At 36.7% G+C, this 26733-nt stretch overlaps 1 protein-coding gene across 1 annotated transcript in view; it reads left to right on the top strand.

The window, feature by feature from the left end:
* The window catches only part of PAXBP1 (PAX3 and PAX7 binding protein 1), a 34224-nt gene that overhangs the window by 5629 nt on the left and 1862 nt on the right, over nucleotides 1–26733 (top strand). The window contains exons 3-17 of the mRNA XM_038581368.1: nucleotides 1036–1212; nucleotides 2508–2729; nucleotides 3290–3393; nucleotides 4398–4615; nucleotides 5145–5334; nucleotides 8936–9059; nucleotides 12412–12511; nucleotides 12600–12715; nucleotides 14534–14733; nucleotides 15977–16121; nucleotides 16785–16906; nucleotides 18238–18314; nucleotides 18697–18763; nucleotides 22910–23056; nucleotides 25185–25339. Of these exons, the coding sequence (XP_038437296.1) occupies nucleotides 1036–1212; nucleotides 2508–2729; nucleotides 3290–3393; nucleotides 4398–4615; nucleotides 5145–5334; nucleotides 8936–9059; nucleotides 12412–12511; nucleotides 12600–12715; nucleotides 14534–14733; nucleotides 15977–16121; nucleotides 16785–16906; nucleotides 18238–18314; nucleotides 18697–18763; nucleotides 22910–23056; nucleotides 25185–25339 (2164 nt within the window). The remainder of the gene's footprint in view (nucleotides 1–1035; nucleotides 1213–2507; nucleotides 2730–3289; nucleotides 3394–4397; nucleotides 4616–5144; nucleotides 5335–8935; nucleotides 9060–12411; nucleotides 12512–12599; nucleotides 12716–14533; nucleotides 14734–15976; nucleotides 16122–16784; nucleotides 16907–18237; nucleotides 18315–18696; nucleotides 18764–22909; nucleotides 23057–25184; nucleotides 25340–26733) is intronic.

Here is a 26733-nt window from a genome sequence, read left to right as displayed (position 1 = left end):
TACAGTGGTGCCTCCTGGAGTACAGTGGCAGGAAAAGCAGTGTTGTGACCAGTCTTAGGAATGGCCTCAGCATTAGGGAGCTCTCTCCTCTGTCCATATGGCAGAATGTGGCGCACTCCAGCTCCCTTCCTGGTTTACATGTGGTGGTTTTTAGTGCCACCTGGTCTCTGACTGGTCTTCTGTCTCAGTTCCAGATTCCCGGAAAGAGAATCAGGTTGTCTCTGCTTTGGTCACTTTTTGAATCTGCTTTGGTTAGTCTTGAACATTCAGTCATGGCAGTGGGGTCAGAGTTACACTGTATAAATGTGACTTAAAAGGGTCTTATCCCTTGAGGTGATGGATGGCAAATATTTGTGACCTAAGAAGATAATCCTGACGTATTCATTACAGTGAGGGGTTTTTTTTCTTTTTTTTAAGAATTTATTTATTTATTTATTTATTTATTTATTTATTTATTTATTTATTTATTTATGAGAGACAGAGAAAGGCAGAGATACAGGCAGAGGGAGACGCAGGCTCCATGCAGGGAACCCGATGTGGGACTTGATCCCGGGTCTCCAGGATCACACCTCAGGCTGAAGGTGGCGCTAAACTACTGAGCCACCGGAGCTGCCTACAGTGAGGTTTATATGGTTCATAAACATTGTTCTTGATGGAAAGCTGCCTCAGATGGACTTTGAGTTTAATAAAATACTGGCATATAAGATGAAATAAGCTTCAAAGAGGTATGAACAGTTATCAGTGGGAGTTTAGAGGAAGAAACCGTTAATTTTGATAAATTCAGTAAAATTTTGATGTAATGAACTCAAGGTGGAATTGAACAGAGCCTCCAGTGCACTCCTGTGACCCCTGTATTATTTTTACTTCCCATTTAATGCCTATTGTTTGATATTTCATTTTCATACATCAGTGGTTTTGAGTTTTAAGAAAATTAAAATAGTTGCAACTTGAATAAATTGAGCTTATAAATGAATAAAAAGTGCCTCCTTATGCAGTCTGTTTTAAACATCTTTTAATAACTTTTCAAAAATGTAGACGAACCACCTTTGGACAAAACAGGACACGTTAAGGACACCAGTCAAGAAGATGGAGTTATCATCAATGAACATGGTGAAGATGAAATGGATATGGAAAGTGAGAAGGAGGAAGAAAAGCCAAAAGCTGGTGGAGCCTTTTCTAACGCTTTATCTTCTTTGAACGTTCTCCGTCCAGGTGTGTACTTGTAAATACTTCTCAGACATGAAGGAAGCCCCCAAGGAGGGGCCATGTGTAGCGATGGTGAAGGAAGGAGGTAGCGAAGTGGTGTTTCTTAGGACATTCCTATATAAGCCAGGGTGTTGCCTTTTGCAAATAAAGTGAGAGAACGAGAAACTTTCTAATTTTCCAAGTTTACTCTCAGGCATCAGCAAATGTGGGGCTTTGAGTAAATGGATAAATGGAACTGAAGTCTTTTTTTTTTTTTTTTCACGTATTTCATCAAGACTTTAACATTTTTAGAAATGCTACTAAAAGCAAAAGTAATTACTACTAGTTTTATGCCCACACTTCGTTTTTACTTTTCTGTAGGGAATAGTTTGCAGAACTATTCTCTGGGTAATCAGCTTTCCAGTAAATAAATGTTTAGAAAAAGAATCTAGAGGGATCCCTGGGTGGCGCAGCGGTTTGGCGCCTGCCTTTGGCCCAGGGCTCGATCCTGGAGACCCGGGATCGAATCCCACATCGGGCTCCCGGTGCATGGAGCCTGCTTCTCCCTCTGTGTCTCTGCCTCTCTCTCTCTCTCTCTGTGACTATCATAAATAAATAAAAAATTAAAAAAAAAAAAGAATCTAGAAAGAGAAGAACAGCTTAGTAAGTTAAGGTACACTTAACATGATTGATGTTACAAAGCCATTAAAATAACAGACAAGTAGCAAGGCATTAATTTTTATTGAGGTAAAAAGTCAGTTTGATCATGTAGTAGATTAAGCCATTACAAATTATATTCATGCCAAACAACAACATGGAAAAAACTTTGCTTTAATAGGAGGAAGAAATAGGTACACAATGATATATTCTGAATGCTTACAGGTGAACTTAGACTATTTGCAACAGAAACATACTATGATAGGCTTTTAAGGTTTGTTTTTGGGTGCCTTTTTTACTGGTTGCTTTCTAGTTTAGTAATATGATTTGATTACTTTTGTTTATTTCTTAAAAATGAAAAAAAAGTTACAGTTAAAGTAACTGTATGGTGGATTTTCCCCTCCCCCCTTTCCCATACATATTGCCATTATGTATATATTTTTAGGGTCCTTAGCGACTTTTAGCTTCCATTTAAGCTAAATTAAAAATAAATCTGATGGATTACAGGCACATTTTGGGAAGGGGAGTACCAGTAACTAACGTTAGTTAGAACATCACTGCGACCAGGCTGTTTTTGAAATTATTTTACCCTTCATATTTTCAAGAAACTAGAAATTTATTCCCTAATACCTCTATCTTTTATAATCCTTATCATATGTTTCCAGGAGAAATTCCAGATGCAGCTTTTATACATGCTGCAAGGAAAAAGCGTCAAATGGCCCGAGAATTAGGAGATTTCACTCCTCATGATAGTGAGCCTGGTAAAGGCCGCCTTGTTAGAGAAGATGAGAATGATGCCAGCGATGATGAAGACGATGATGAGAAACGCCGCATAGTTTTTTCCGTGAAAGAAAAGTCACAAAGACAAAAAATTGCGGAGGAAATAGGTAACTTGATTTAATACGATAGTAAGCCTGTTGCATTGCTATTAAATATGATTTGCTATTAAATATAGTCCTATGAAAAGTACCCACATTTACTTAACTATGTTTAATGTTTGAGGACTGTTTTTGTTTGGGTACAAGTGTCTTATTGGAATTTTTTTATTTTTTTTAAACTATAGCATGATTGTGAAACTAACGTTTATTGAGTACTTCCTGAGTAGGCAGTACTATGTTAAGCACTTTACACGCATAAATTTTTTATAATCAGCTTAGCATTCTTTAGAGGCCTTTAAGATTTGTTCTTCCCTTTGTCGATTTGATGTCAAGCTCACAGAGAATAGGAAACCTTTCTAAGGTTTTAACAATTACATAATACTTAGCCTTTGCTTCAAGGGATATGGTGGCCAAGACAAGCAAGGCCAGGAGGATCAAAGGAGAGGAGATCAGGTTAGACATTTTAGTGAGACTGAGTTAATACCAGTAGTTTTGAAGTGTCAGGATAGCATCTCTTCCCTCCCTGCTTTTCTAAAAGTATTTAATTTTCTTTGCTGCTATGGCTGTAGGCATCGAGGGGAGCGATGATGATGCTTTAGTAACTGGAGAACAAGATGAAGAGCTCAGCCGATGGGAACAGGAGCAGATAAGAAAAGGAATTAATATCCCTCAGGTGAGAACTAAAGGATTTCACTTCAAAAATTAAAAAAAAAGTAAATGGAAAACCTTTTTTTGCCTATTTTGTTGAGTTAAAAACATTGCACATTGAATCGAATCTTATTCATTCAACCAATGTGGTTAAGAAAAGTACATAAAGTTATGTATCTGATAAGCTTTTAAAATAAACTGTATTATCTTTTGCTCTTTACAGTCAGAATAATGGGAAAATGTCTGGTTTCTTAGATCAGTATTTCTCAGAGTGGTCCTTCAACCAGCAGTAGCAGCAGTAGCTGGGAGCTTATGAGAAATGCAAATTCTCACCCTCTTGAGATCTAGGGAATGAGAAATGGGGTGGGGGGCAGCCAGCAGTGATGCACGCTGAATTGGAGAACCGCTGTTCAGATAAAACCTTTCTTCTCTGTATGGCTTATTGTTTCTGACTTTAGAAATTATTTTGTGGAAAATGGATTTCTCTGTAATGTGAAAATTTAACTGTAGATGAAAAGTCTTGCTCAATTGTTACAATAATTTGCTTTATAGAATTAAGTAGTACAGTGGAAGTGTTGCATAAATGTAAACTACTTTTGTTACTGGTGTTTTGACACAGAATTTTGCACACGTGGGTTAAGAAAATAGGATACTTAGATGGCAGTCTCTAGTCTCTGCTTATCTATCTTTACTTATAAGAAGTCATTTATTCTCTTCCATTCATAACATGGTGGCCTTGGATTATTTTTTATGTCCTTTCCAACTCTAAACTTCTTTGATATACTGTTTTCTTGAAAATTATTAGAAATGATTCTCAGCAATCCCATAAGAGTTAGAATGTTTCCAAACCCTACCTTTACATGATTCTGAAGAACTCTGAAATTATTTATCTTAATTGGCATACTGTTTGGAAAATGGTATAATTTTTGCTATTTGTTTTTGCTTTTTTTTTTTTTTATATTAACACTAGCGGTGTGATTTTATAGTTTTAACTGTTAGTTTTCATATGTGTCCCCATTTCTTTTCTAGGTTCAAGCAAGTCAGCCCACTGAAGTGAATATGTACTACCAGAACACTTACCAGACGATGCCTTATGGTTCATCCTATGGCATTCCTTATAGTTATACTGCCTATGGATCATCTGATGCCAAATCTCAAAAAACAGATAATACAGTCCCTTTCAAAACTCCCAGTAATGAGATGACTCCCGTTACTATTGATTTGGTAAAGAAACAGCTTAAAGACAGGTAGGGCAGATCAACTTCTTAAAGACCTGTCCTCTAGCTTTCTGTTCCCTCAGGCAACATGTAGTCTGGGGTAGCAGATGCAGAATATCCGCAACGAAGATTTCACTGGCCCATCTTCAAAAGCTAAACAGAAGATGACTTCATACTTTGTTCTGCTACCTTCTTGGATTACTTCTGTGGAAGCCTCGAAAAGTTATAAAAAATGCCACTCCATGATCTTGTTGAAGACAGTTCTGAGTTTGTACCTCTCGGACTTTGAAAAAGTGTAGTCAAGATATGGGGGGAAAAGCAAAAGATTTTGGTTAGCCCACCAAATAACTTTATTTGAAGTCTGTAAACTGCCTTTTTTTTCCTTTTTTTTTCTTTTTTTTTTTTTTTGAGGAAAACGGTACAGATGAAAAGATGGCCACTCCAAGTATTTTTATATTCTAATAGTGGAACTAAATGCGTTATTATAATATTGCAAGAGTCCTGACAGCACAGACTTTTGGATGTAAATGTGTTATATTTATCCTTTTGTGTTCTTAAGGTTGGACTCCATGAAAGAACTGCACAAAACAAATCGACAGCAGCATGAGAAACATCTGCAAAGCCGAGTGGACTCTACCAGGGCTATTGAAAGATTAGAAGGGTCTTCTGGGGGTATTGGTGAACGGTATAAATTTTTGCAAGAAATGCGAGGGTATGTCCAAGACTTGCTTGAGTGTTTCAGTGAAAAGGTAAGAATGCAAAAATACTAATCTCTTTGACTAAGGCAAAGTTAGGGAGGTCTAGACGGCCTTGTGTAGATCATTTCTGTATATCCACTGAATTCAGCTCTAGAAGTGATGAAAAGCCATGCTTCATTTTCTTCACTTCATTAGCAGCATTCTATCTTGGGGATGGCATAGTGCCTTTGTTGAAAACAAAAAAGGTTGAGCATATTTAAATAAGACTTTGGCAAGTTCTGCTTAATATAGTGATAGATTTTTGGCCGGCCCTGAAATATTAGAATATAAGGGACTCCTGGTGGAATATGGTTCTGGTCTAAACTTAACCTTCAAACTGTTTCCACAAGTAATTCCAAATAGGCATAAACTTGGAAAATTTTATTAGTTTTTTTTTTTTTTTTTTTTTTTAACTAGATAAAGTTGGTCATGTTGCTACTGATAGTTTTCATCTAAATAAGCCTATGCTTTATCCACTTCAGGAACTGTAACATTGGTCGTAATTTCTTTGAAGGCCTCATTTCTTGCTTCCAAGTTCGTTTTTTGTTTGGGGTTTTTGCTTGTTTTTTGTGTAGTAGTCACTTGGCATAGTTTTTTGCATTCTTTTGTATTGCTTATTTGCATTTTTTAAATTAGCTGCACATAGGATCCCCTTCTCAAATGACTTAATTTTTTTTTTAAGATGACTGTTTTTGGTGCATTGGTTTATAAGCATCTATGGACTTTGTGGCCCTATGTTTTAAAAAAAATTAAAATCTTTGAATATCCTGAACTTTGAGGTGATACAGGATTAGGAGGCACATTTTTCCCTTCTTGGTTATGTGAATTAGCATAGAGTCTGTAATTATATGTTTAAAGGAGTATTTTATTATCTCTGCTGATTGCTTCAATACCCTAAAGCCAAAGACTTGCAAAAAGAACAATCCTAGACTATGTCTTCCTAATGGGTCTTACTGGTTCTTAGGCAATCTGTGGTCAGAGCAGGTGGAGACAGCATTCACCAGGTCTTATTTGTAGGGCTTATCACGTTCTTGTCTTTATCACCTGACTTCTGAAGAAGCAGCTATAGCCTGAGCTATGATATCCCTTGTGGCAGGTCACTGACTTAGGGTGACTAGTACAAGGGTGGGAAAGAAACAGATTTGATGCTGCAGGCAATAGAGTCAAGGTAGGAAGTGGACATAGGTATCAGAGCTGGTGGTTGTGTTCTTCCTGTTAATAAAGTCCTTTTGAGCCCAGTGGGCATGGTGGGCAACTCTGACTAGAGAAAGAATCTTTGTCTTAAACCATACTTTGTAAGTAAGGTTTGTTCCTGTGGAGTTTTTTTTTCTTGAAGTACCTTTGCTTTTAGAACTAACTTCAGTAAACTCATACACTTGTAACCATAAGCTTAACTTAAAAATTGATAGTAATATGGTTAACTCAATTATATCATTCTTGAATTAAAGAGACTGCTAGGATGTCTGGTTCATATGGTATTCAATTGCTGTTTTAAAAACAAGTAGTAGCATAATTTATTGATCTCAATTTTCTAGAGAAATCACTTAAGACTGTGCTAATATGGTTTCAGAGGCACAGAGGTAGATAATCCTTTATTTTAAGGATGAGTTTTATTTCATTTTGATATTTTGATTGGATTGAGCTTTATTAAGAGACTACAACTAAATTAATAATGCCATAAATTGTTGCCTTGGAAATATTATTTAGGAGTAATTGGATACATTTGAATATTCATTTTATACTATAAAAATTTGCTTCAGGGTAAGGCCATAGATAAACATTTCTTTGTTTTTTTTTTTCCTCTTTTGTTATAAAAGTTTAAGTAGTTTTGAACTTAGATTTTTTAATTATTTAAAGATCATTTTAACTTTCCATTGTTTTATTTCCCTTTAGTCATCTTCCTTCTTGTTTCCTTCGCCTTAAATTTGGTCTTGAAATAAAAATAGTCAAGAACAATTTTGAGTTTGGAGAGGGTAAAGAAATTGTCATGGTGCATACTCTTGAGACAAATCAATATTGTTAAGAAACATGAAAGAGAGCTGAAGAAGTGTTGGAAGGTTTTTGTTCTCAGACTTTTCTCAGCTTTGTTGAAAAGCATTCCAATGACCTAAACAGAAAAATTACATTATCAGAACTTTAACTACAAATTGAATAATTAAATTGTCTGATTCAACCTGTGGTGTGTAGCTCTTACAGTAGAGGAATGTTAACAGTCTCCAGGGCTGAAAGAATGCACCTTAGGTATATGGATACGTTAGTCTTTAGTCCTGTGTGGTGTGGAAAAAACTAGGGGGATGGGGAAGTGTAAGTCACAGTAATATAGCACCAAATGCTTAAAAAAAAAAAAAAATCACTCGTAAATTTTAAAGATAGACTCTTGTGGGCTCAGCTGTCTAAGATAATCAGGGCAGATTTGGGGACATTGTTGCCCATGGTGTGGCATAGTAGAAATTAAAATAACTCCATCAGTTTGATCGTTCTGTGAACATCTACTTTTTCAACAGAATCATGCAAGTGTATAAAATTGCTTTTATTACAGACATCTTTGAATTCCACCTGCCTTTTTTTATTTTCCATTTGCAGTCTGTTCAGTTCAGGAAGCTGCTATAACACTTGGTGCCAGTGTTCCCAAACTCTAAATAATGTGTTTTCCATTTGCACTAACCATCAGGAAACTAGAATTTCTGGTTTCCTCAGGTATGTGTAGTGGTCGTTAGTGTTTTGTGAAAGTTGCATAGCATTTTGTTATAAGATATTGATAAAGAGAAAGTTTTCTGTTTTTTCTTTTTAAGTTAGGATTCATGCTATAAGCTTTTGTATGCTGTATGAACCGAGTGAATGTTTAGTTGTGGATATTAACCTGGAAAAATCCAGTGACTTTGTAAACTGATAATTCATGTAATGAATTTTATTATTTTATTTCAAAATATGGAAAAATTTAAACGTTTTATAGGAAGTTTTCTGAGTTCGAGGTATTGATATTAGGTTAGTGAAAGCTAGAAATTTTATTTGTCTTACTATAACGTAAGTGAATGCAGTTCACAGTGAAGAACGTGTGATAAAGCTGCAATGTAGTGTGACATTACCATAAGATGCTTGGTTCATGTGAGTGGCAGAGCAGTTTAAGCGTCCAGAATTGGGCAGTTAGCAGACTCCCATTCTTACCTGCTCATGGAGCCCTTGCCTTTTTTTGGTACTGTACAGCAATAATGGTTTATTTTAAGCTACAAAAATTCTAAGGTAGATCATGCTGCTAGAAAATTAAAAATGGACATTAAAAGACTTGCAAATACTTTATTCTGAAAGAAAAAAGCACTACAATTTTTGACATTTCTTTACTTGCTCTCTTTACTAATATTTACTAAGTGTTAAGTTTCCTAACCAAACTTTTACTCCGATAGCTAGGCACTGGACATTATAGCTCTATGTATGGATTAAAAGAAGAGATGTGTTCTAAACACCTAAAACCGAATTGCTATTGTGTCCCACTGGGAGTTCATGATTATTCTGTCCATAGAGGGTACTTTTTCAGAAATCCGGAAATAGTATGGAACCCTCAACTAAGTAAGCAACTGAGGAGTTTGGTGTTACGGAGTGTGTTGTATTTTTACAGGTGCCACTGATTAATGAACTTGAATCAGCAATACATCAGCTGTACAAACAGCGAGCTTCCCGCCTTGTCCAAAGACGACAAGATGATATTAAAGATGAATCTTCGGAGTTTTCAAGCCATTCAAGTCAGTCCATCTTGAAGGTTTTTATTATTCATTAAACAACCTTGTTTACTTAGTGCAGCCTAATTGAAAATTAGAGAGCTTAGCTTTTTTTTTTTTTTTTTTTTAAGAAGCACATTTCCTTGCTCTTGTGTCAGGTAGTTCTAAAACTTAAAACAGCACGTACTTGGACTGTGTTTAAGAGCTCAAAAACGTGCACTGATATTCTATCAATCTTATTCTTCTTTGGATATACTTTTTCATTCTTTAGAGTATAGAAAAGACATCAGCATTTTATCTTAAAATCACTATCATTTGGCCCTAATTGATCCCCCCCTCCCATTTTCATCCTGTTCATAACACCAATACAAATGCTGTTGCTGATCACAGTCAAAGATTCTGAGTTTAGAGATTAGGAAAGTACTAAAGAGGGCAGAGGGGGTTTTAATGACATAACAAACAACTCCAAGATTAGGGGATTTTTGAGCTTCATGTCTCCGAGGAAGGCAAAAATTTTTTATTCTCTACTTTGCCTTTTATCCTAGGTTTTTTAGTGAGTCAGTTGATGCCTCCAATTCTTGAAATTTTAATGTAAAAATTTAGAGATTCAGTTTGTATTCCTTTCATTATGTTATGAAAAACCAAAATTAATTGGAAACCTCTTATTAAATAGTTCAGCTGTGATTCTTTAACCAGATGTTTTAAACTTTTTAATTCCGTTTTTCCATTGTGCTCCATATTCTTTGGTGCTCTATTAGGAATTTTCCCAGCATGGATTTCTCGTAGCTTCTTTTGTCATCTCTTTGTTCCTATCTCAACAGTTCTAAATGATGTGTGCATGAGAATTACACGTGATACAAATTTAAAATGCAGGTTTCCTGGTCCTATCCCCAGAGGTTTTTGCTAGGTCTTGGATGGTGACCAGTATCTGCATGTTAACCACGGGTGATCCAAGTGCCAAGGGCCCTAGTATTATTCTTTTTGAAAATAGTGCTTTGTCATACAGCGTGTCATCTAAAGTAGATGCTGGATCCCTGAGAAGGCATCCTGTGTGTGGGATGGGTTTGGAGCATTGTAAAGAGATGGTAGTATGGCCCTCAGAGCTGAGCGAGACTCATATGTGAGCCATATGAATGGCTTTGATCTTATACTTTTGCCTCACAAGCTTAAGTTGGATTATTGCCACAGTATTGGGCACCTAGATGGCTAATGCAGGCCTTCCAGATCACTTTTGATCCAGGCAGAACCAGATTTCTGGGCAGATTACAGGTAACCTTCTATGAAGGGAAGTGATTCCTTCTTAAGTTAAATGGTTTGTATGAGCTGTGCATTTTACCAAATACCTCTTCCTACCTATGATCTGTTCTTCATAATTTGGAGCTATTTACTTAAGTGGAATTAGAAGTAAGGGTTGAATGATGTATATTAATTAGATTGAAAGTTGAAAAGGAAGTCAAAAGTAATGAGAAAGTGAAAAATACTGTCTTGGAAGGGAGTATTCATTGTCAGAGGTTTGAGGAGCATTACATGGGACACAAAAGTATCCCTTCCATTTCTGATCTTTTTTTAAAGAAGCAACCTGAAATTAATCCTTTGAGATTTGTGAACACTTGCCACAGTTACTGCATGTAGTTCTTAGAGAAGTGAAGGAGGCTATCCCTTAATCATCTACCCTCTCATATCTCTCTTAATATACTGTAGAGTTTTATAAACATAGCAACATTTTAAGTATTTATAATAGCAATGAGTATTTTTAAACTATTTCTTTAAGGAAGGATACCTCTTAAAAAGACAAGAATCATTTTTATAGTTTGGGGCTTTAGCTAATTTACCTGTGCTGTGTGAACTCACAATTGAGGTGCAACAGGGACAGGCTTGTTTACCATGCTCATCTTTCTTTATTATTGCTGAACTCTAGAACAGACTTCCTTCCTAATGTCAGAACTATTTTGAAATATGAATGAACAATTCAGTAAGAAAGTCAACTTTTAAAATAGTTGGGTCTGTAGTAGTTAGGATACCCTGAAGTGTAGAGGGCTAATTTTGGGGTTTGTTTTTTTCCTGTTGCTGCTATTGGTGGCACATCTCTGATATTGGGGGAAAGTAGCAAAAACCTTAAATCAGTATTTTTCATTTTATGTGTTTTTCCCTGTATCCTATCCCTGGGATTGTTGGCTTCTATTTTGATCCCTGTCTTATGGATTATCTTTATAAAATGTAGAAATGAGAGAAGTATTGCAGACAGATATTACCACCACTCCTCTTCCTACCCTAGACAAGAGATTAGAGGACAGTTCTCTGGAGAAAGAGAATGGGTCCAGAGAAAAGACTCTGAGACACTAACATCTGGGAGCCCCCAACAGAAGAGTTGACATTCTCCCAGTGGTCAGATCTAGAGGCTGCTGTTAGACACCACCCACCTTTGTCCACAGAACTTTCAGGCTCATTCTTTTATTTGAGGTAGTTACTGATCATCAGAGATCGCAGCACACACAATAGAACCAGAGGAACTGAGGAAACAAAGACAACGCAGGTGACAGAAGGAAATATAAAATATACTTGCTACCCTTTGGGAGGTCATAGGAGGTGTCCTACATGTGACATAAGCTAGAGGATGCTATAGAAAAGGAGTATTCTAAGAATAAGAACCATCTCTTAGAAATTAAAAACATGGTGACTGAAATATAAATTTAAATAGGAAGGTTGGAAGGTTAAGGCTAGAAAGTTGCCCTAGAAAGTTAAAGAGAGATGAAAATAGGAAGCAAAAGAAGTACAGAATTCTGCTTTGAAAGCGATTGTTTGAGGCAGCATTTAAGTTGGTCTTCTTAGATCATGTTTCCAGTCTGCATGTTGATTCTGCCTTTGTTCTATAAATAGTAAGGAGAATAAATTTCTACTCAGCAAAATCAGAGTAAATAGGATAGATTACTAACTTCTCTGAAACAAAGCTGTTTTTCTCATCCTTCCTACTTGTGTTTCTTTTCTGTCATACCATTCAACATGTGATGCTTAACTTCTTCCTTAAAAAGTAATCTATTATTTTTCCCTTTGCACAGGTAATTTTGATTTTTAATTTATTTGATTATCATGATAGCATCAACTAGTTCTTACAAGTAGATATAAAAACAGTGATTAAGCCCAATTGTATTTGTGTAGGGTTGTTGAACTCTCCATTTATTTTTCTACTCCTTTTCATGGGAACGCAGAATAATACTGAGATTTGCTCTAAACTACAGAACTATCTGGTTTACCAGTTACTGCAGAATCCTGCCATTGAGATTAGCAAACAGTCTATCATTATGGCTTATTCTGTGCAAACTCTTTCCTCAAGATTGTTGAAGGAAGGCTTTTAATTTTAACTATTGTTGTTTTACAGATAAAGCTCTAATGGCACCAAATCTTGATTCCTTTGGGCGAGATCGGGCACTGTATCAAGAGCATGCAAAACGCAGGATTGCAGAACGGGAGGCCAGGAGGTAATTCTAAAAATGTGTGGCTTTTGCTTTGTTTGCAAAGGGAGGAATCTCTTCTATCTGGTTTGGGAACATGATCTTTGTTATTTAGGACTCGTCGTAGACAAGCCAGAGAGCAAACCGGTAAGATGGCAGATCACCTTGAAGGCCTTTCCAGTGATGATGAAGAAACTTCTACAGATATTACAAATTTCAATCTGGAAAAAGGTTAGACATTTATTGGGAAATGAGATTTATTGCCACTTTTGTTTCTATTTGGATGTGGTTTTTACCATAAGGCGGTGTGAAGTTTTGTGGCCTCTGCGTTTAGAATCAGCCACTCTTTTCTTAATTGTAAAAACTTGCACCCATTTTTCTTAACTGAATATATGATGAATTCTCAAAAATAGTGATGATACCTTATCATGGGCTTTATTTAGCACTTGCATAATAAATGATATTACTCTTCAGAATCATAGAATTTTAAGTGACCAAAAAAAAAAAGTGTCAGATTCCCAAGGATAGCCCTAATGCAACCTGTCCTAGGAAGGTACAGCTCGGCCATGGGACACTCAGCCCTGAAGGAAACTACTGATTTGGGGAGTTCTGAATAATTTCAACCAAGAGGAATAGTTACTACCAATATGTGCCAGAAAAGCTCCTGGAACTTTCAACTCATTGAAGTACAACTGTATTTTTCATTAATAAATATTTTTGTACTAAAAAAAAAAAAAAAAGGGGGGGGGGGTCTTCAGAAGTCTTCATTTCCCATCATTGGTTGTGGTTATTTGGAGTTTTACCGGCTACAAGCCATTGGAACTTAGTTAGAGAAGTCTATTTTTCTCCCACCTTTTTATAGTGAATATTTTTAAACAGACAGAAATTAGAAGGAATACCACAGTGATCACTCATGTACTTGTCACCCAGATTCAACAGTTCTACCAAGTTGAGGGAGGGGGTGGTATACCTGTGTGTATGTATATTGCTGAACTATTTCAAAGTAACCTATAAACATCATGATACTTTATAAGCAGTTGAGCATGTTTTAACTACAAGTTCTTAATATTGTGTCTATTTAGTAGCAGCTCTTGAGACTCTTTTTGGTGGATTATTCTGTATTTTCCAAACTAGAATCCACACGAGATTTCCTGCCCTGTATTTGGTTCCATTTTTTTCCCTAGAATTAATCAATGTCCATGAATTCCTTACACGTCTACACACCCCTATTGTTTAAGACATTGGGTTTTTGAAGAGATCAGGCCACTTATTTGCATTCTACATTCTAAATTTGTCTGTTTTCTCATAGTCTTAGTTTGATTTTTCCATTCACTGTATTTCAACGTAAGCCGGCACTTAAGTCTGAAGACTTGATTAGCTTCAAGTTAAGCTTTGTTTTGGCAAGAATACTTCATATAAGAGCCTGCTACTTATTGTATAATATCAGATGGCAAAGGTTGAGTTGTCCCAGTATTAGTGATATTAAGATTGATCTTGAGAAGATTGTCACAAGTAGATCTCCCCATTATAAAAGATTCCTGTTTCCCAAGTCATCAGTGTCATCAAGTAACCTTCCACTTAAAGGTCTTAACATTCATTACTGATACTTGTCTGTGTCCATCCTTGCACTCACCAACAGATTTTGAAAGAAGTGTTATGATTGTTCACTGATCATAATGCACTTCTGATCTTTATAGTGATTTGTGAACTGAAGAACTAGCAGCAAAGTCTGTACTTCATGCAATTACTCATGATTAATATACCATAGTAACTGAAATTTGAAACTTGTTGGGGGACAGGTGGCATTTAACAAAACTCTGGGAATAGGAAATGGTATATATTGGAGCCGTGCAAACACTCTGGTTTGCATAAGAGACATTTGAAACCTAAACTTACTCTCTTTATGCTTTCTGTTAAATTGCAATTAATAATGATTCTTCTGTTAATGAGCCTGAGTGATTCTGAAGCTACAAAGAAAATACTGAATTGTGTTTTGTCTACTCCATACTAAATTATGGTTCTCTGTGGGGTTTTTGTTGTTTTCTTTAGATCGCATTTCAAAAGAGTCCAGCAAGGTTTTTGAAGATGTCCTTGAAAGTTTCTATTCAATTGACTGTATTAAATCCCAATTTGAGGCATGGCGTTCAAAATACTATCTGTCCTACAAGGATGCTTACATCGGCCTTTGTTTGCCAAAGCTGTTCAACCCCCTTATACGGCTACAGCTTCTCACTTGGACTCCTCTCGAGGTAAGTGGCTTGTGTCACTAGTACCAAGCAATATAACATGATGCCTGGATAATTTTAATCTCAAAGCTAGCAAAATATTTTTCAAGGGAGATACGGTCACAGGGCTACAATACAGATTGTATAATGTCATGATCTTTTATGCAGTCTTCCTTCTGAAGAGAGCTGTTTGTGATTTTCAGGTTACATACAGTGCTTTCCTCAACTAAAATTATACATAGTGGGATCCCTGAGTGGCGCAGCGGTTTAGCGCCTGTCTTTGGCCCAGGGCGTGATCCTGGAGACCTAGGATCAAATCCCACATCGGGCTCCCGGTGCATGGAGCCTGCTTCTCCCTCTGCCTGTGTCTTTGCCTCTCTCTCTCTCTGTGACTATCATAAATAAATAAAAATTAAAAAAAAAAAGAAAAAGAAAAAAAATAAAATTATACATAGTGACACTGGGATATGAACATGAATGAATAAGAATTTGATTCTTTGGTCCTAGAAAGATTTAGAACCTCATGGGAAAGCTCAGTGAGGCAGATGTAAAAAGAGGACCTGAACTAAGTAGGTGGTAATGGAAATTGGGAGAATAATACAAATTGATAAATTTAGGAAGTGGAATCAATTGGACCTGTTGGCTTGGTTTATAAGAGGGGAAGCTAGATGGCCTATATGTGTTCAGTGGCCCTGTTTAAGGGAGAGTGTTAGAGGTTACCTACATGTGGACAGAGAACCATGGGCCTGAGTGAGATTGGCTGGGTTGAATGTGTAAGTTGTAAGGGGAAGAGGACTGAGGTTGGAGCCCTGGAAACAACTGAAAAACAAAAACTGAACATTTGACCTCCAGCTCCCATTTGCTCTTTGCTGGATATTGTGTCTTTGAACACAGCAATGGTTGGGGATTTGTGTGCATTTTGGAGTCGTTGTTCTGGGTCACTCCCTCCTCTGCCCCCACCACTTCCAGTTGTCTCAGCCACCCTGAACTCCAGTACTTTTCTCCACAACTGAATAAAACTGCTCTGCTTGCGATTCCCACCCTGCTCTGCTCTCTCCACCAGGAGCTCACCTCATGTGATTGTCTCCCTTTTGGGGGCCATCTTCCTATACTACCTTGTCCAGTGTCTGAAAATAGATGTTTCATATATTTCGTACAGTTTTTGTTTATGACTAAAGGTTAAATCCTGTCCGTTATTCTTAATTATGGCTAGAAGCAGAAATAGCAGATATTTTAAATGTTTTGCTTATAACATTCTTTTTTCTAGGCAAAATGTCGTGACTTTGAGAATATGCTGTGGTTTGAATCTTTGCTATTTTATGGTTGTGAAGAGCGAGAGCAAGAGAAAGATGATGTAGATGTTGCACTATTGCCTACCATTGTGGAAAAGGTGATTCTTCCTAAACTAACAGGTAGAGATTTCTGAATTGAACATTTAAACACATGGGTTTTCCAATTCTATTTTTATGAGTTTCTAACCAGAGCGTATTTCCTCATGGAAGTTATATTACAAATGCTAAGGTAACCACTGGACTAAAGGATAGATTTCTCTTAACCTAGGACATGGGGTGGGCTTGGAGTTGGAGACAGTAATTGATCCATAGATGAATTTTAGAGACTTTTATACACTATTTGAGGCAAAACTGAATACATACTTTGGCAGGAGGGTACACATTTTCCTGGGGAGCAATTTTCATTACTTCCATCAATTTCTGAAAAAAAGATTAGGAATCATTGGTGTGGGAACCTATTTAAAATATTAAAAATAAAGTTTTAAGTTTAGTTAGGAATTCTTGATGCTGGGACATCTCCTAGGATATAGAAATCCTCCCCTCCCTGGCAATGTTTATTATCGCTGAGCAGCAGAAAATAGGACGAATCTATGCCCTCCCCACATTTGCCTAATCCTCAGCGTTCCCATTGTTAAGAGGACAAAGAAGACTGCAGCTTATACTATAAAGAGAGAAAAAGTAAATCAGGATTGGCATTTATAAGTTGAGGACTGCTTGACAGCAGATTTAAGTCAACTCCAATTTACTTCTGTATCTCAACACATTGTACTTTTCTCTTAATAGTAATAGCTGAAAATATGTGGGACCCTTTTTCTACGACACAGACTTCAAGAATGGTTGGAATTACACTAAAATTAATAAACGGATATCCTTCAGTAGTGAATGCAGAAAACAAAAATACACAGGTAATTAATTTATTTATTGTCTGTAGAAGGTTTTTCCCTACCTTTTCCTTTTAAAATGAGCAAGAGTTGAGGGAATGAGTGATACGTTCTAAGACTTGCCAGAAAATCTCATTCTCTCAGGCCATCTGGTCCTTTACAGCTTGAAATATACAAGGTTTGAGATAATCATTTTTAATTTTAAAATCTCTGGTGAGGGCAGCCCAGGTGGCTCAGCGGTTTAGACCGCCTTCAGCCCAGGATGTGATCCTGGAGACCCGGGATCAAGTCCCACGTCAGGTTCCCTGCATGGAGCTTGCTTCTCCCTCTGCCTGTGTCTCTCTCTCTTTCTGTGTCTCATGAATAAATAAATAAAATCTTTAAAAAAATAAAAAATAAAATAAAATAAAATCTCTGGCGAGGGGATCCCTGGGTGGTTCAGCAGTTTAACGCCTGTCTTTGGCCGACGGCACGGCCCTGGAGTCCCGGGATCGCGTCCCGCGTCGGGCTCCTGGCATGGAGCCTGCTTCTCCCTCTGCTTGTGTCTCTGCCTCTCTCTCTCTCTCTGTGTCTATCATGAATTAAAAAAAAAAAATCTCTGGCGAGATGATATCATTACTCCACGTAGCCTCTCATCCTTCTCACCTCCCCACCCCCCACTAATCAAACATCCCTTTAAGAACTTTATTTTTTTGGGAAAAGAAGAATGTAAAACTACTACAGTGGGTAACTGCTGATGATTTAAATGCTAAAACATTTAAAAACAGTTTCCAAACTTGAGATTGCTGCCAACCTCTGGCGTTCTTAGGAGCTGTTTAGACACAGAATATATACTCTTTTTTTTTTTTTTTTTTTTTTTAAGATTTTACATATTTATTTGTGAGAAAGACAGCATGAGTAGGGGGTGCAGAGGGAAAGGGACAGGCATGCTCCCCCTGAGCAGGGGTTCGATTCCAGGACCCCAAAATAATGACCTGAGCCGAAGGCAGAGGTTTTAACCCCCTGGCCCTCTCAGGTGCCTGAGAAAAGGTACTCTTTATCACTATTTTCACTGACTTTATTTTGAGAAGAACCAGATTATGTGTCTGATCTTAAATCTTAGTGATATAGTAGACTCTAAGGGTTTACAGATTTCTAAGTGGCTTTATTGCCTGGTAGTTGAGGGCCCAATTAAGAATAGTGAGTATTAAAGACCTTTATGCTTTTAGAGAGAAAGGTAAAAAATTGAAGAAGACTATTGACTTGAAATCAAATACTACATAGTATATTTTAGAATATGACTTGTTTTTATTTCTTAAAATTCAACTTTTATCATGACCCTTATTAAAATGTGTGATCTGTTTTTTATTCTTCAGGTGTACCTAAAAGCACTTTTATTAAGAATGAGGAGAACTTTAGATGATGATGTGTTCATGCCCTTGTATCCCAAAAAGTAAGTAACACCTCAAAACATTAAAGATGATAATATTCTCCATTATCTTCCAGAGAAGACTTCTTAAATTCTTGAAAAACTAAAGGTAGCTTGAATATATAACTTTATGTATTGAGTGTAAACCTGTAGCCCAAAGAGACTTAAGTTGGTGGGGAAATTGTTCCCTTAAGCAGGATAAAGCAAATAAAACTTTTTGTTCCCCTTTGTATCTCAGCACTATTTCCATTATCTTTTAAAACTTCCCTTCTGGAATATAGTTATTTGAAAATTTGAAAAATTACTTAACTCTTTTGTTTATCTATTTTAAAACTTGTAGAAATCTTCTCCAGGAATCACATGGCACTTAATATATAAAATGTTTGCTCATGTTTTTTTTTCTTAGTGTCTTGGAAAATAAAAATTCTGGGCCTTATTTGTTTTTTCAACGACAGTTTTGGTCTTCAGTTAAGGTATGTGTCTGTAGGCTATCTAAAAGACTTCAGATTTTGTTTGACTCATATATTTTGGAAGGTATTTTGCTATTTGATTAAGCAGATCTATAGGCTTAGGTTGATGTCTGTAAAGAAACTCCATTTTACAAAGTAATTTTATTCCAAAAGTTTACTCAGGTTTGGTGTTTCCACACAAGAAAATGTTTTCTGAGTTCCAAGCAAAGTCCAAGCTAGCCAAGTTAGCCATTTTAATGTATAAGTTACTTTATATATATGTATATACAGCCAGAGTTAATATGTATGTATATAACAACTTGCTAAATCATAATTAATTTATTCATCAAGTATAGAGTATCAGTTACTTTTCTAAGGTGGGGAATATAGCACTGAATATAATAGAAGTGGAGTCTTTGTAGAGTTTATAATCAGCACAGTTGACAGCAGACAAGTATTATTAGCATCTCAGGTGTGATGAATCCTGAAAGGAGAAATTCAGGGTGATGTGGGAACATATAACAAGGGTACAGGGAAAAAAAAAAAAAAAACAAGGGTACAGAGACCTTCACTGATATGTTACAGAAGATCCCCGACTACCCTGAGTAAGTGATATTTAGATTATTAGACTAAAAGAATAAGTTAAGAGCTGGCACTGAGGTGAGGGAAGGCAGGATATATGAGAAAAACAGAAAAGTCCAAGATGCCTGGGGTAAGGGAAATGTGTGTTCACTACCCAAATCAAGATGGGAACACTTTTACCATCTCCCCAGATTCCCCAGTCTCCTTTGTAGTGGAGACCTCCCCTGTACCATGGCCACCCATTTTTCTTGTCCTATGGTTTTCTTTGTAAGGGTGCCCTAGGAATAGTATTATTTACGGGATACTTTTGAGTCTGGCTTCACTCAGCATAATGCATTTGAGACTTATCAGTGTTGTCATTAGTTCATGTCTTTTTATTGCTAAGTAGTCTTCCTTTGAAGGTGGATATGCCACAAGTTGCTATATTATTTTTTAATCCATTCCCCAATTGAGGAATATTGAATTGTTTCCAGTTTAGAGTGATTATGAATAAAGCTGCTGTAAACATTTGTATACAGGCCTTTTCTGGATATGTAAGTTTACATTTCACTTGGGTGAAGAATACCTATGCAAAGCTGGTTTTCAAATCAACAATACATTAATGTTCCCCAATTATTCCTCGTTTTCACCATGTAATGCAACACGGTATTGTCAGTTTTGGAGTAGTGGGTTTTTTTAAGTCATTCTACTATGTGTGTAGTGTTGTCCTGTTAGTCTTAATTTGTATTTCTCCAATGACTGATGATGTTGAGCATGTTTTCATGTGTTTATTTGCTATGTTCTCTTGTGAAGTATCTGTTCAAATCTTTTGCTTTTTTTTTTTTTTTTTTAAGATTTTACTTACTTGAAAGAGCTGGGGGAAAGGCAGAGGGAGAGGGAGAAGCAGACTCGCCACTGAGCAGGGACCTCAATGTGGAGCTCAATCCCAGGACCCTGGGATCATGACCTGAGCCAAAGGCAGATGCTTAATGAACTGAGCCACCCAGGCACCCAAATTTTTGCATTTTTAAAAATTGTCTTACTGAGATTTGAGTTCATATTCTGGGTATAAATTCTTTACCAGATGTATAGTTTGCAGTTTTTCTTTGCTACTGTGTGGCTTATCTTCATGCTCTAACAGTCTTTCAAAGTGCAGAAGTTCCTCATTTTGATGGAGTCTGGTTAAACACTTTTTCCTATTAAGGGTTGTGTTTTGGGTGTCATATCTAAGAAATCTTTGCCTAACACAAGACCACAGTTTTTCTCCTGTCATTTCATCTAGATAGTTCATAGTTTCAGGCTTTACATTTAAGTCTGTAATCCATTTTGAGTTAAGTTTTTTAGCAGATGTGGGGGCCTGGATTGAACTTCGTTCCAGAGTTTATTGAAAAGGCTTTTTTTTTTATTAAGTTTTACAATTTTTAAAAAAAAAAAAAAAAAAAAAAAAAAAAAGTTTTACAATTTTTATTTTAGTTCTAGGTATAGTTAATATATGGCATTATATTAGTTTCAGGCACACAATATAGTGGTCAACCATTCTATACATTTCTCAGTATTCATGATGTGTCCACTCCTTAATCCCCATCACCTGTTTCACTCATCACCTCCCCATCCCCAGCCTCCCTTCTCGTGAATATCAGTTCTCTTTAGTGTTGAGTCTGTTTCTTGGTTTGTCTTTCTCTTTGCTTGTTCGTTTTGTTTCTTAACATGTAAGTGAGATCATAGGGCATTTCTTTCTCTTACTGATTTATTTCACTTAGCATTATACTCTCTCTAGCTCCATATTGCAAATGGCAAGATTTCATTCTGGATGATGGCTGAATATTCTGTTTGTGTGTGTGTGTTTGTGTGTGTATACGGTATATATACCACATCATTTTTATCTACTATCAATTGATGAACACTTGGGCTGCTTCCATAATTTGGCTATTATAAATAATGGTGACAATTCAAAATGTCGTTATTGAATTGTTTGTGTACCTTTGTTGAAAATTAATATTGGTCATGGAAGGGTTTTTAGCAGGGAAGTGACATGCACAAATTGCCGTTTTTAAGATTACTCTGGCTGTTGTTTGGATAATGGATCACAGCAGGTAAGGTTAGCAATAATGAAAATTTATTATGGATGTACTATGTGCCAAGCACTGTGCCATACCCTTTATTGTTGAATCTTCACAGTAGCCTATGAACTAGACCCTATTATATTCTCATACTACTCCTGGAGCAGTTAGGCAACAGAATAACCTGCCCAGAGTCATTCTTTTGTTCAGTGTAGAAATGGGAGGCTAAGTGAGGCCAGTCTGACTAATGAGCAGCTCCTCTCAGTCGGGTTCTGTGAAAAAATGCCTAATGCCCTAAGTCCTCCATGGAACATAATGAATTCTCTTTCCCTGTGTCTAGAATGGTACTTGCTATGTACCATCTTTGGGAAAATTAAATAAGAAATAACTCAGATCATTTTCTGTAGGTTTTAGTTCTCTCACAGAACCCTGCTTAAGGACTACTCTAGAGCTTATGCTCATAATTGCTTAAGGGACGGTGGGGTCCAGAAAGAGACGATGGCAGCTTGGATTGGGGGGTGGCAACAGGAACTGAGAGAAATGGACACAGTGGATGGAAATGGGGTCACACAGCTTCAGGGAAAGGTGAAGAATAACATCCAGGCATCCGGCGTACTGAGTTGGTTGGATAATGTTAATGTTTACTGAGCTGGGAAATACTGAGAAACTTTTATGGTGGGTTGGGCCGGGCCCTCCCATTTTGTAATAATGGCTTCTATTTTGCATGTATTGAGCGTTAGTAGCTTGAACTCAGTTCAGGTTCGTGAGATTGAGTAAACATGCAGTGTTGTAGTCAGAGAATTTCCATCTTTTTGAGGATGGTTGTAGGACTCACTTAACCATGATTTTTAATGAAGGACATTTATGTAAGAATCAGCACTTCCCTGGTAGTACTTTCTATGATGATGGAAGATACTCTGTTTTTGGCCTGGCATATGTAGTAGTCACTAGCTTCATGTAGCTATTTATGTCTCAGTTAGTTAGTTTTAACTAATTAAAGCTTAAAATTCAAATCTTTAGTCATTTGAGGCAGTATTTGGACCCTTTAAAACTGTTAATACTTCAGCAAGACATAGTCCACTGTATTTCTTTCACAAGGTGTTTTACTCTGTAACTATTTTCTTTGACTTAATAGTACCTCTGGATAGTTTTTCTTCTCATAAAAAAAAATTTACCAGACTTGTAGAAAGAGAGATCTGATGTGTGTTTGCCAGAAGTGGGAGTCTAGGATGGAAGTGAGTAGGGGGGTTCTGGTGAAAGGGATCCAAAAGTACAGATTTCCAGTTACAGATGAAAAAGTTCTGTGAATGTAATGTACAATGTGGTGGCTGTAGGTGATAATAACGTGATATATATTTAAAGCTGAGAGAGTAGATCTTAAAAGTTCTCGTCACAAGGGAAAAAATTCAGTTAGGTGAAGGATGCTAACTTACTGTGGTGATCATTTCACAATATATACTTAGATCAAATCATTATGTTGTACACCTTATACAGTGTTATCTGTCAATGATCTCAGTCTGAGGGGAAATAATTTCTTTTCTCGTTCTAGCTATTAGGGAATTTTCTTCAGTGGTATGGCATTTTCTCCAATAAAACTCTTCAGGAATTGTCAATAGATGGTTTATTAAACAGATACATTCTCATGGCTTTTCAGAATTCTGAATATGGAGATGACAGCATCAAAAAAGCCCAAAATGTGAGTTAAGTGATACATATTGTAGTTTGTAAAGCATGTAAATTACAATGAACTAAGTTTCCTTTATTTGAGGAGAGATTTTAGACTTTGTGAAAACCCCTTTGCTTATTGACCTTGGTGAAATGTTGACAATCAGTTTGCCTCCCAGGTAGCTCTGAACCCCCTTAGAATTTTTCACATAAAAATGTATATTGTAATATATGTATCTATCCTTTTATCCATCTATTATATCATTATTTTGGTAGGTGTTAAAGTTGTTAATTTCAGAATAATAAATTTTTTACAATTGGATGCATACTATTTTGAGTGTTATTATAGCAATAGTCTCTCATTGAAATAATTTTAATTTTATTTTTTTATGATTTTATTTATTTATTCATGAGGGACACATAGAGAGAGTCAGAGGGAAAGGGAGGCAGACTCCTCAAGGGGAGCCCAGTGTGGGTGGGACTCGATCCCAGGAGTCCAGGACCACACCCTCAGCAGAAGGCTGATGCTCAACTGCTGAGCCACCCAGGCGTCCCTGTTTAATTTTATTTTGTTTTCTATTTTATGGGAGTTAGTTTCATGTTTTTTATATTTTAAGATTTTATTCTCAAACAATCTACATCCAATGTGGGGCTTGAACTTACCATCCGTATTAGATCAAGAGTCATATGCCCTATAGCACCCCTAATTTCCCTTTTTTGAAAATATTTTTTGAAATAACTATAAAATTAAAATTTGCAAGTACGATAGAAAATTTTTTCCCTCAACCATGCCAGAGTAAGTTTCTAACATGATACTCCCCTGCCTCAAATACTTTTATGTCTGTTTCCTATAAACATGGGTGTTCTTATATATAATTGCAAGCTATCAATATAATTTATCTATTACTGTCACCTAAGCTTTGAGATCTTTTAAGTTTTGTCAGTTATGTCGATAATATCACATCCTTGGCAAAATACTGCCCAGATCATTCTTGGCATTTAATTATCATGTCTTCGTAGTCTCCTTTAATCTGGAAGAGTTCTTGGCTTTCCTTGACCTTTACAAAACCTTGACACTTTTGAAGGTGAAGGGCTAGTTATTTTGCAGAATGTCCCTCAACTTGGGTTTGTTTTTTTTTTTAATCTTTTCATGATTGGGTTCAGATTCTGCATCTTTGGCAGGAACTGTCCCAGATTTCATTTGAGTCCCTGCCAGTTGACTTCTGTGACCTTGTAACATGTACTCTCATTTTGGGGGAGCACTTTCTTTCTGGCCCGTGATGTTCCAGGCTCATCTTCTACTTGCTTGACCCCAGCTCTGGAATCAGTCATTTTCCCAAGCATCCCTGGGTCCTTTGGTCCTCTGCTCACTTAAATGAATCCTCCTGGTACATTGCTCTCCCCCATGTGGAAACTAGCCTCCCCTTACCAGGGTTTTGTACTGACACCATGCCCAGGTCACCTCCTGCCCTAAGCCACCCCCCTGCTGCACTATTCTCTTGAACCCACTCTGGGCCAGCTTGGACACCTACTCACAGAATTGGTCAGAATGTGGAGGGGCTACACATGTTTATGCTGTGATACTTATGCTGCACATGTTTTTTTTTTTTTTTTTTTAATTTATTTATCATAGTCACAGAGAGAGAGAGAGAGAGAGAGGCAGAGACACAGGCAGAGGGAGAAGCAGGCTCCATGCACCGGGAGCCCGATGTGGGATTCGATCCCGGGTCTCCAGGATCGCGCCCTGGGCCAAAGGCAGGCGCCAAACCGCTGCGCCACCCAGGGATCCCTGCACATGTTTTTATATCAAAAGCCACTGATAAAAATGGCAATTCAGTTCATTTTGGGCTTCCTGGAAGACAGGAAAATGAAGCAATTGGTTAACAGTTTTATGTTCCTAATTTCCTTAAATATTGAAGGTCATTTATCTTTTGTTTTGAGTACCTGTTGTTGAAGTTAAAAGTACAGATAATATTCAGGTATATTTGTATAGTTAATGTGGAAAGTCAGGTTGAAAAGAATGTCTCTTCAAAGGTATTGGCGATACATATATAGTTCAATAGCAGGTCTTCTAGTTACATACATTTTACCCCCTGTCTAGGCTCAGCTTTTAGACAATTTATTTTAACTATTTTATTTTACATCTTTCTTCTTCATAGGTAATCAATTGTTTCCCAAAGCAGTGGTTCATGAACCTGAAAGGAGAAAGAACTATTTCTCAGTTAGAAAACTTCTGTCGATACCTTGTACATTTAGCAGATACAATCTACAGAAACAGTATCGGATGTTCCGATGTGGAAAAAAGAAATGCAAGGTAATTTTTTGGTAATTGTTTAATGAAATGGTGGGCTAGAGTCTTTATTTTTTGTCACATTTAGTATTATTAGAATGTCTTAGAGTCATGTTTATATTTTACCTTAAATTGTGCATTGATTTGGTATTGGAAAACCCACCAAAAATACACATCCTTTTTCATTTTTGCAGTTTTACCTAATCTTTTTTTTTTTATATGTTATTTATGAAGGTATTAAGAAAGACTTCTGGTAAGCACCAGTTCTAAGGAGAATGAATGAATCATGGTTTTCTCTTGTCTCCTTTGAAGAATTGGGGAGATTTCAGGCTCTTAGAATGTCATGGATCTTAATCTCTGGAAGTTCATTATAGAGATAAAAACACTCAAAAAGCTGGTCACAAAAACTTAAGTGTATTAAAAGTTAGCCAATTTCAGGACATTTGTTCTCCGTGTGGAGTTCTCTTGTATCCATCTCATATAGGCTTAAGGTTCATGATTTTTGGGGAGCAGTTTGTACACAGTTTTTACCAAGAGTTGCAAGGAAGGAATGAACCATTATCCCTTTTTGCTTATGTTGTCTTGGATATTCATGTAATTTGGGGATAAATCTCTAGCATAAAAAAGTAAGTAATAATATTAAGAAGTACAATTTGAAAGAATTTTCTAAGTTTTATTTCATATAGTCTTCTGTCAGAGTTTTCATATTCAGAATATACACCATTAGTCATATCCCTGTAACAAAATGTTTTTCTTTTCCCTCATTTCCCTTCCATGGAGAAGAATTCTATTTTCTTTAACAAATTTGCTGTTTTACAATAAAGTTAAAAACCAAGTAGATAGTAAAGATTTTAGTGGTAAAATTCTTTGGCAGGTGATTTTGATTTATATTTTAATTTCATCTTTAGGTCATTTTGTTGTTGGTTGATATTTATTGACACTAGTATTTCTCCTTAGTGTTTCTTACTAGATCAGTCCTAATCATTTTTTAACTTTTGATTTGTTTATATATAACTGTTTTTGTTAGGAAGTTAAATGCCAACAAATGGTATTTACTTTTCTACAGAAAAGAACTTCAGGGCAGCCCGGGTGGCTAAGTGGTATAGTGCCGCCTTCAGCCCAGGGCGTGATCCTGGAGACCCGGGATCCAGTACCACGTCAGGCTCCCTGCATGGAGCCTGCTTCTCCCTCTGCCTGTGTCTCTGCCTCTCTCTCTTTCTCTCTGTGTCTCTCATTAATAAATAAATAAAATTCTTGAAAAGAAAAGAAAACTTCATCCATTACAAGCATTTGCTGTGAGCAGAGCCCTTAAGATAGGTTCCATGTGGGTTACAAAGTTTTACAAATATAATCCTTCCCTGAAAGATGCTTGCTACAATTTTGCAGATAAAGCTAATAATGTCACATTGTATGCTGTT

Source organism: Canis lupus, chromosome 31, assembly GCF_011100685.1.
Source record: "Canis lupus familiaris isolate Mischka breed German Shepherd chromosome 31, alternate assembly UU_Cfam_GSD_1.0, whole genome shotgun sequence".
NCBI lineage: Eukaryota > Metazoa > Chordata > Mammalia > Carnivora > Canidae > Canis > Canis lupus.
This window is presented reverse-complemented; position numbering and strand designations above follow the sequence as displayed.